This window comes from Pundamilia nyererei, unplaced genomic scaffold (genome assembly GCF_000239375.1).
Source record: "Pundamilia nyererei isolate P.nyererei 1_Seehausen unplaced genomic scaffold, PunNye1.0 scaffold00076, whole genome shotgun sequence".
Classification (NCBI taxonomy): domain Eukaryota; kingdom Metazoa; phylum Chordata; class Actinopteri; order Cichliformes; family Cichlidae; genus Pundamilia; species Pundamilia nyererei.
The window spans coordinates 2,389,442-2,399,957 of NW_005187477.1; the positions used below are offsets into that span (position 1 = coordinate 2,389,442).

Consider the following 10,516-nt stretch of genomic DNA (forward strand, 5'->3'; position numbering starts at 1 on the left):
TATATATATATATATAATGTTCTTCCTCTACATTTCACTGTGTGTTATACTTGTATAACTATGCATGTGACAAATAAAGAACCTTGAACCTTTAAATGCTACGAGGTGATGGCTGAACTCTGTAGATGTCGGTAACCTGACCTGGATATCCATCGACTTGTTTTGGGGCTTGCTGTTTGGCTTCAAGAGAATCTATTGTGGTTTTAATGCTGCTGCTCTGTGTCCACAGCTCGGTGGCCGTGCTGAGGGAGTGCATGAAGAACGAAAGTCTGGTTCGTTTCTTCCAGGAGAGGCAGGCGACCCTGAGCCACTCCTTACCGCTGGAGACGTACCTGCTCAAACCAGTGCAGAGGATCCTCAAGTACCACCTGCTGCTACAGGTGACCCTTCATACCACCTAATACTACAAGTTATATCGCAAATACTACCAAATACTGCATGCGGTGCCTGAAATACCTCCAGATATACAAGTTAAACTTCAAATACGATCAGATGTTGGACATAGCACCTCAAAAACAGCCTAATACAGGTTGTACTAATGAATACTGCATATAGAACCTCAAATACTGCAGGTGAGAATTTAAATGCTATCAGACACTGTGCACACGAAAGCCTGTTACTTGGTCAGGTGCCACCTGCAAGTGCATCCAAACACCTCAAATTCTAGTAGTTGAGAAGTAGCTCAACATCTCAAATACTAGCTTTAGTTCAGCATAAATGACTTCAGTCCTACCTGATACTGCTAGATGAGTACCTGCTTCCACAGGTAACACCAAACATCCTTAATGATGTCACTCCCTGTGGTTCCCTGAGGAAGCTGATTGGTCCTCGTAAAGCTTTGGTCTCCAGGCAACAGGTCTGTCTCCTGTCAGTAAACAGAGGGTCAGGCTGAGACCTCTCAGCGCGTCGCGTCTTTAAAGACGAGCGGTGTGTGTCCTCGGCTACGTGTGCGGGGTTTTTCCCAGGACCAATAAAACGAGGATAAACTCTGACATCATCTCAGAGTCCAAACTTCTCTTTCCGCTCTGCAGCTGCTCTGTCACAGCTTTGTTCTGTCCTCTGACCACAGGTCCTTTACCGTCTGTGCTGCAGTGAAGTGCAGTTATGCTTCTGTCTCATGACACGCTAACGTGTGTGCACGTGTAGGACAGAAGTGATTAAAACGGCTGTTTCAAAGACAGGGACCGACTGAGACCAGCGTGGTCAGTCGCTGTCTACAAAGCAACACAGCTGTGCAAAGACGGCGATAAAGGTCAACAACGCCGAGTCCGTGAGCAGTCACATGCAGTCTGTCAGAGATGAAATGGAGATTAAACCGTGAATCCGTTGCCATCTGCACGCACAGAAATTTGCATTATTTACTTTAATTCAGAGTCTGTGCAGAACGCAAAGATCTGAAACTGCAGGACGGCCATCTAACTGCTAAACATACACAGGATCACGACCGGAGGACAGTCAGCGAGTCGGCTCCGCTGTGCAAAGAGTTGGTTGAGGTTTGAAACTACAGCTGCCCTAAAACTCAACTTATCTGATTTCAGCGTGTAGAAGAAGTAAAGCCAGCGGCCTCGAGTTAACGTGACAGGAAGACTCGTCGATCAGTCGTAAGCTCTGCTTCTCGTTGTCTTTGTTGAGTCAGTTTTGGCACAAACACCAAACAGATGCTGGAGCCCGTTTGTGCCGCAGTCAGCACCAGGAAACGGGGACTCTGTTAAATCACACGAGAGCGAACTGCAGGCTGGCCGTCGTCGTGTTCTCATTACTCTGAGGAGAAGCTCAGCAGACGTTTGAAACAGACGAGTCTCAGTTAAAGACTCGCAGCAAAAAATAAACCCACAAATTCTAACAAATGAAATATTTACACACGTGTGATTCTGCTCAGATACCACCTGATACTGCAGTATCATCGTGTGTATTATTGTGAACATGCAGAAATACTTGAGTAGAGTCGAAACGGATGAAACGATGGAAACAAGCTGAAGCGGTCCGGTTTAGGAGCAGAACCATTTGTTCTTCTGTGCCAAATTCCCATCGTTAATAATCACATCTGGCTGAATGGAGACTTGTGCTCCAGATGTTTAACATGACGCGCAAACACCTGGAAGAGGCGAGGACTTGTTCATCACGTCTGTTCACACAGAGCGTGCTTTAAAGGAGCTCCTACGGTGTGAAGCTGAAGCCGCAGAGGCCTTCTCACTCAGCCGTCTGCTGTCCTCATTGTTTAATTGATCTTTTTTTTCAATAAACTAATTAAATGATTAATTCCTTCAAACTGATCATCCAGCCTGTGGCGCCCAGCGTGTCCTGAGTGTGTGTTGGAGCCTGTGAGTGATCAGTGAGAGCAGCAGGAAGTCAGGCTGGCCTGAAGCTGCAGATCAGCCACATTTCATTCGTGCTCATGGAGTCGTTCTGTGAACTCTGGAGGTCAAAAGCGTCGCTTCCCTGTGAGAAGCATCGGACTGGAAGTACAAGTAGCTCAGAGTATGTGTGCAGTTATATTCCACTGCACCCTGAAGCGCCTTAGCACAGAATGGACTGAAACGGGAGCAGCTGAGGATTCTGGGAAAATCCCAGCTCGGATCCAAACACGTGTTTGACCGATGTTTAAACTGGCCGCCGTCATCAGAGCGGCAGCGGCAAATCCTGCAGACCAACGAGCGAGAACAAAGAGCAGCTTCAGCTGTGTCATCCTCCCGCCCGCTCCTAGAGCTGGGCTTGGACTGGGACCAGTGAGGAGACTCGGCACGTTCACTGGGAAAGCTGTTCCTGCTTCACGGACTTATTTTCCCCTGCACTTCCTGACTGTGACAGAGCACCTCTGAGCATTTGCTCCACAGCAGGTCAGATTTCCCCGCAGTCGGTTAAACCTCTGCTAAATAAACACGTGACGTAACCCTGAGCTGGAGGGTTAGAAGCAGCCTCTCCAGCGCTGTGTGTATGAAAGCTCTAATTAGCACGACTCTGGTGGGACTCGAACCCACAACCTTTGCAGTCCAATGTGCTATCCGCTGCGCCACAGAGCCGCACGGTGAGGTGGCTCAGTGGCAGTTTAAGGGTTAATGATGCTTCGCGTCCTCGTGTTCACGGTGGTCTCAAAGACGTCAAAGCAAACTGAGTAAAAGTTACGAGGACACAAACCACAGTTTATCTGAGGCTCGGAGAAATCCCCGTCTGTGTTTTGGCCTCAGCAGGCGGAGGATCAGAACGGGGAAGGATCTCAGAGCGCGAGCTGTCTTTTATGTGCGGGTCTCGTCTCGTTTCAGGAACTTTCTAAGCACTTTGACAAGAGCGAGCCCGGATATGAGGTCGTGGAGGATGCCATCGTCACCATGACAGCAGTCGCCTGGTACATCAACGACATGAAGAGGAAACAGGAGCACGCTGTGCGGCTGCAGGTAACGATGATCATGCAGGACCCCAACGTGAAAAAAGCTGCTGAGAAACATAAGGCCCGGGGGCCAGAATTGGCCCACCAAACTCTAAAGTGGCCCACTAGATGGCTCTGGAAGATGTGAAGGAGGGCACTGATACTACTCAAAGTAATTAAGTAACATGAAAGTTCCTGTTTTTCATGATAGTTCAGCTTTTTACGACGAGTCCACAATAAAAAACAAAATGACACATTTACTCCTGACATGCTGACGGATTTCTTTCACTGATTTTTTTATCTGCGAAATCTGAGATGTCCTGTTGAAGTTACTCGTCTTTTTCTTATATGACGATGTTTCAGTTAAACGTCTTTACACTGACAGAATGAGGATGTTTCACTCGTCCGGTCCATGTGGCCCACGATGTAGAACACCTTGGACATCTTTGGTCTACCTACGAGCTACCATTCAGCAGCTATTAACAAAGACTGTATATGAAAGATGGACACAGCTACCATATGAGCTTGTGGATCGATATTTGCAGGTTTCATTGTTAGCATGTTAGCCATCGTTAACATGGGTTTGTGACCAGATTTAGCTGAGCTTTGGAGCGCAATCACTAGCAAGTTGATGCTAGTTAGCGAGTTAGCTTAGTTAGCATGTTACCTAGCTAGTTGTTGCATAGCTGGGACCCCCATGTGCTTTGAGAACCGATGAAGCCTTTCAGGTCTGAGGTGAAACATCTTTGAGAACCTAAAGACGTCCAGTTGCCTTCAGCACTGAGAACTTTGTGACCCATGCAGGCATTTTGAGAAAACTGGTTCTCTAGAGAACGCTGTGCTTTTCCAAAGAACCTTTCTGAGGATGAAGGATCGGTGCAGATCAGCAGGTTTAGGTCGGGTTCACTCCACTGTGGTTAGCCTGTGACCTTTCACCGATGTCTCTCTCCAGGAAATCGAGTCCCTGCTGGTGAACTGGACTGGGCCGGACCTCAGCGGGTTCGGCGAGCTGGTTCTTGAAGGTTCCTTTAAAGTCCACAGAGTGAAGAAGGAGAGAGCGTTCTTCCTGTTCGATAAAATGCTGCTGATTGCCAAGAAGAGGATGGAGCAGTTTGTCTACAGCACACATATTTTTGTAAGTAACAACACGTTTGAGGCCGTTGTGGGTTGTGTCTGCACTCCTGCATCACAACAAACACACATGCGACCCCCCAGGAAACAGAGGCTCATCGCCACAGCGATGCTCTGACCTTCAGGGTTCCTCACGTTTGTCTCTGTCTGCTCCTCCATCTGCAGTGCTGTAATCTGCTGCTGGTGGAGAATCTGAAGGACCCGCTGTGCTTCCGAGTGTCCGACCAGACCATTCCCAAACAGCAGCATGTAGTCCAGGTGAGGGAAACCTCGAGTCTCCGCCTTAAATCTGGATCTCAGATGCAGCGACATCACTGTTTGTGCCTGGATCCTGTTTTTTTGTTCTGCAGACGAAGAATCAGGAGGAGAAGCGACTGTGGGTGCACTACCTCAAGAGGCTGATCGTCGAAAACCATCCCGCATCACTCCCACACAAGGTAAGCAGGTTCACATGTCCTGGTCTTCCTGTGTGAAGCTCCCACGTTCTCCCCACCATCCAAAGACACTCACATTAGATGCTGACTCTTACCTGCCCACAGGTGAAGTTCAGCACCGATCACTGTGGTTTCAAGCATATTGCTGCTCGCAGGAGATCCGATTGTTGAGTAGACCTGGCTGTGGTGGCTTTACGGCCTCTGTTAGCAGCTGATTGGATTGATTTGCACTGCAGTGAGAGCGCGATCTGTACCTGAGCAGCTGTTTATAATGTTCACAGCAAAGATCGAGGAAACATGCATGTAGTCGTGCTCCCAGCAGCAGCAGTAGAGTTTAGTAAAGAGTGCAGCGTTAGCAGCTTTTGTAGATCTTTGCTGCCCCCTGCTGGTGTAAACAGTAAGGAGCAGCAGATGTCCTGTAACATGAGCAGGATGGTGATACATCCATGTTTGTAACCAGGTTACAGTGGACACACTGACTCTGAATATTTAACATCCCACATCCAGCCAGCTAACTGGAGTCAGCGTCTCACCTGTTCATTTGAATCCACCTGGTTAATGTGAGGATTTGTCTTTGCTCACACGTTTGACTGATTCACTGATCGTTTCCAGGCGAGGCAGGTCCTGGGAGACAACTTCTGTCAGTGTGAGTCTCACACACACACACACACGTATTCAGCATTTTTATATAACAGTTTTCAGCCTCTGCAGATGGAGTGACATCACTTCCTGTGTTTCAGCTCCTCAGTTCGAGCAGGACCACCTGAAGAAGTCATCTGCGTCTCCGCGGCTGGACGACATCCACGCCTATCACCGAGGCAGGCGTCAGTCAGGTCAGGGTCAGTCACCTCCTCCTTCTCGAGCTGCTCCTCATCTTCTTCTCCTGCTCACAGGTCATGACTGCGACTTGTTTGTAACACGTTTCCGAAAATGGGGAAAGCTGTGCATTAATCTAGCGTCTGTTTAAGTGGACGCACAGACTGGACATAAATAAAGGTTTTCTGAAGGATATGTGCTCATTCTGAGCTGAGCTTCAGTACACAACGCCGGATGTGTCTCCCGAACCTGCCTCATACGGCTCGGGCGTTTTTGGCTGCATGAAGTCAGCAGCAGATCTGATCTGTACTCGGGTCAGTTTAGCCGGCGCGCTGGTTCATGGAAAGCGAGCAGGGTGCAGGTTTGTCATCTGACCGAACAAAGAAAGAGTTCTCCGAGAAGCCTCAGAACCCGGAGGTGTGCGTCATCATTACTGGGACCTTCTCAGATGGCCTGGTTACCCCTGCCAGTGCGCTAATGGCCCCATCATGGATGCTAGCTTTGAACTGATAGAAGCCTCCGTCTGAGCTCTGCGTGGTGGAGGTTGAGCTTCACGTGTGACTGCAGAGGTGACGGCGGTCCCTGCTTACGGTGACGTGTTCCTGAACCCACGCAGCGATCTCCAGCACACAGTCAGCTCCGAGAGCCTGGCGGCCACGGCCCCCCTGAGCGATTGCACAACAACTGTGCTAAAGTTTGACCCCCACCCCGCGGCATTACTAAATCTAAGAATCTGAAAAACACGCTTATCAGAATCAGAAAGGGTTTTATTGCCAAATGTTGAGCAGGTTTACAACATTGGGAAATTGCTGCGGTACTTACCCATATATAAGATATATATAAATCTTATAAGGTTTGTATCTGTCTTGTTTGAAACTTGTATGAAAAGCATACAAGAGTGAAAACAGATATAAGATCCCTTGAAAATTATATAATGAAACTTGTATGTTTTGGATACTTACGAAAACAATGTATGAAAGTAATGAGAAAGTGGCCACTTTCATGAGTAATCACATATAAGTTTTGACTATTTCTTTTCCATATGGGTAGTGCAAACATACTGTCAGATAACGCTTAAATAAACATAAAAATTAAAAGTTTTTTTCTGGTTTGTGTCTATTCCAAATGACAGACCCGATCACCTCGTCTTAACTGTTTGAGAAACCTTTTGATAATATTATCAACTTTTGTGCACCCAAAATGTAAGGCGGCTCACAGTCGTGTAGTCTATCACACCAGGAACGGGACAGTTTGAATTTCAACCCTGACACGAGGGCCTCTTTCTGCTCTGTTTGTCCCTGCAGAGCCTCCAGAGCTGCTCATGTACACGCCGGAGAAGTCCAGGAAGAACCTGCCTCTGCTGCTGGAGGGAAACCTGCCGTACCGACGCACCAGGAGGCAGTCAGGTACTCAGACAGGCTTCAGCCACAGCTCAGGCTCAGAGTCTCCACCCTTTATTCATATAAAACAGCAAACATCTGCTTTTTGATGCTCTAATCAAAGAGACACAACGAAGCAGCAGGGAAAGTGAAACTGACTTTATCCAAACGGTGACTCACAGCAGCCTGAAACACTGCAGCTCAGAGTCCTGCATCGTGGAAGCGGCTCTAACTTATGACGTTTACGACTCATTGTCCCGCTGAGCGACAGTGACCAATCGTGCGTCTGCATGTGCATATCTGCAGTTTGGATTCAACTCGGCCGCAGACATTTCACACTCTCTTCATCTCCAGATGTTAAGCTGAACTGTGTGACACACAGCTGGGGAGATTATGAGATTGTGCTTTTAATTAATAGAATAGAATAGAATAGAAAATATGGGTACAAAATATGGGTCTATTATGGGTATGTTGCAATGTACACAGTATGAAGGTATGTTATTAATATGTTATAACTATAAGTGTGTACAGGCTATGAACAGGATGTAAATATGAAAACTATACAGAAATATGAACTTTGCAAGTTATAAACAGTCGTAGAAGTATAGTTATTGTACAGAATGATTGTCTATACAGCATTTACAGTAGAGCAGTTTAGATAAGTGAGGGTGTAGATAGTTTCTACAGAGGTATATAAAGTGCTGGTGGTTGTGAGTGGTGGTTCAGTCCATGTTATTATTGTGTGTTTGAGGGTACAGTTGTCCACTGTGGGTGTGTGTATGTTCAGTCCATGAGTTTAACGTGGGTCAGATGTCAGGAGGCAGAGTTCAGGAGTCTGACAGCTGTGGGGAAGAAGCTGTTCCGGTACCTGGTGGTCTTAGTCCGGAGGCTCCTGTAGCGCCTCCCAGAGGGCAGGAGGGTGAAGAGTCCATGTGATGGGTGACTGGGGTCTCTGATGATTTTCCCAGCCCTTTTCAGACACCGCTTCCTGTAGATGTCTTTTATGGCAGGAGGTCTGTGTGGGTGAAAGTATTTCAGTCAGTAAGATGAAGATTCCTGACATAACGAGGGTGAATGCAGGAAACTCAAAAACATGTTCTCTTTCTCGTTTCCACGAGACCATGTGTTGTGTAACAGCAAATATTATGTTGCAATAACCAGCCTCCCCTCCTCTGTTCCAGCTCCTGCCAAAGACATCGAAGCAGTGTTTCATCCCAACGGTGAGACGAGTCAGACTCTTATCCACATGATGAGGCCCGAACCCAAACATCACCCTGAGAGCTAAAATGAAACAAAGCAATCAGAAATGAACTGTGTCCGATTTCTCTGCAGGTTGAAAAAGCCGTCGCTGATAAGATTGTTGTTTTAGTTCATCGGGTTTTAAAGCTGCCACAGCTCCAGGGTCACGTGGAGGTGGAGAAGCAAAGAAAGCTCCCACAGAGATTCCTCCGCTGCAAACGACGGCGCTTCAACCTGGTTAATGTTTTCTGGCAAAACGATGGACTTTCTTCCGTCTTTCATCCACACTCGTTTTACTTCAAAACTAAATAATTAAGAGAAATCCACAAACAATATTGGTGAATAATCCCTCTGCTTTCCAGAAAACGGGAGTTTTCCAGTCATTTTCAGGTGGATTGCTCCCTGTTTGTGCGTTTGTTACAAACCCAGGTTTAGTGCCACAGTGATGTATGAATTGTGGGTAATCGTTTGAGCGGAGCTGGCAGAGATGCTCAGAAAGAATCCGTGAGCTCATCGGGAACCAGTCTCCCAGTCCGAGTGTGCGGACTTTGGTTCTGGGCCTGGATCTCAGTAACTAACAACAGCTGTTCACCACAACTTGTTTTTCACAACTTGTGAATAGAAATGGTGCAGTTCCACAGCCAGGGGGAGCTGTTGCTCCTGGAGTGACATTTACCTCCTGAACTCAGAAATCTGAAAGATGAGCTCTGAAACATCACGTCTGTTTCTGAATGGGAAAGCTGAAAGCTGCAAAGCTGAGGGGTTGCCACAGTGGGACATGTTTGAACTTGGAAATGTGTTTGCTCCGATATGCATGTCGTTGACTGCGAGAAGCAAATTAGACCGGACTCATGTTTCCTGCAGCTCTCGGGGTGTGGGTTTGGCTCGGGCCTGCCTGGCTCAAGCATTGTTCAAACATGAAACTTGTGGTTATGTAGTTTCAGATGCCAAGTTGCTAAGTGCCTGAAAACAATAATAATACTTTGATAACACCGTTCTCTTTGTTCTCATCCATCACGGCATCTGTCACCCGTCTCGCCCCACCGCTTCGCTCCACCCGGGAATCTCGCAGCTATGAAGGTGAGACCGCGTTCAGATTTCTGGCAAATGTGCAGCTCAGCTATTAAACGCTTCATTAACCATCAAAGATCCTCTGGTCCAACATCTCAACTACATCGTTTTTCACAATCAGCGTATAAACACGGTTGTGTTTGTTGTTTTTATGAATATTTAAAGATTTCTTGTGATAATAGTTATTATTTATTTTTATAATCTGTACAGTTATATTTTCATGAGGTCTAGCTGGCCCAGCTTATTATTATCGCTTCATAAATTTGTTGGGTGCTGAGCATGTCGGGGAGGGAATGGGAGGAAACTTAAACATGAACATTCACATTTATGTCAATATATGTATTACATAATACATATATGCATTATATATGTATATATGTATATATGTATATATGTATATATGTATATATGTATATATGTATATTTATGTCCATTTAGACATATGTCTGTAGTTTGAGGGAGATTTCAGTGATTTCAGTTTGGAGCGCTGAACAGTGATGAGTGTGAGTTTGCACTGCTGGTTTTATGGTGATTATGCTGGACTGTAAATCTAAAGAAAACTGTTACTGTAACAGCAGGCGGGCAGTGAAAGCGAGCTGTGCCACGCAGACAGCCTGGGCTCAGCAGGCAGCAGCAGCACGTTGGCCTCCTCCGTCATAGAGGTGGAGTCCGAGCGAGGCGGCGCCAGTTTGAAGCCTCAGCTACGACCGAACAAGGAGGAGGTAACTTTAGCTTGTGCTAGCACTCGTCAGCACTGCAGCCTCAGAGGATGTATCTGCGTTAATGCTGACCTGATGTCAGGATGGATGGATGGATGAGTAGACAGATGGATGGATGGATGGATGGATGGATGGATGGATGGATGGATGAGTGGATGGATGGATGGATGGATGGATGAGTGAGTAGACGGATGGATGGATGGATGGATGGATGGATGGATGGATGGATGAGTGAGTAGACGGATGGATGGATGGATGAGTGAGTAGACGGATGGATGGATGAGTGAGTAGACGGATGGATGGATGAGTGAGTAGACGGATGGATGGATGGATGGATGGATGAGTGAGTAGACGGATGGATGG

General features: G+C 47.0%; 1 protein-coding gene across 6 annotated transcripts in view; it reads left to right on the plus strand.

The window, feature by feature from the left end:
• plekhg2 (pleckstrin homology domain containing, family G (with RhoGef domain) member 2) overlaps positions 1-10,516 on the plus strand; it is an 82,509-nt gene that overhangs the window by 58,080 nt on the left and 13,913 nt on the right. For 4 of the 6 annotated variants that reach the window (XM_005737480.1, XM_005737481.1, XM_005737484.1 and 1 more), the window contains 11 exons: positions 230-380; positions 3,261-3,392; positions 4,317-4,499; positions 4,661-4,753; positions 4,846-4,932; positions 5,542-5,575; positions 5,670-5,768; positions 7,050-7,151; positions 8,306-8,344; positions 9,436-9,443; positions 10,010-10,156. In XM_005737480.1, coding sequence (XP_005737537.1) covers positions 230-380; positions 3,261-3,392; positions 4,317-4,499; positions 4,661-4,753; positions 4,846-4,932; positions 5,542-5,575; positions 5,670-5,768; positions 7,050-7,151; positions 8,306-8,344; positions 9,436-9,443; positions 10,010-10,156 — 1,075 coding nt within the window. The remainder of the gene's footprint in view (positions 1-229; positions 381-3,260; positions 3,393-4,316; positions 4,500-4,660; positions 4,754-4,845; positions 4,933-5,541; positions 5,576-5,669; positions 5,769-7,049; positions 7,152-8,305; positions 8,345-9,435; positions 9,444-10,009; positions 10,157-10,516) is intronic. The other 2 variants (XM_005737482.1, XM_005737483.1) reach the window with 2 other exon arrangements.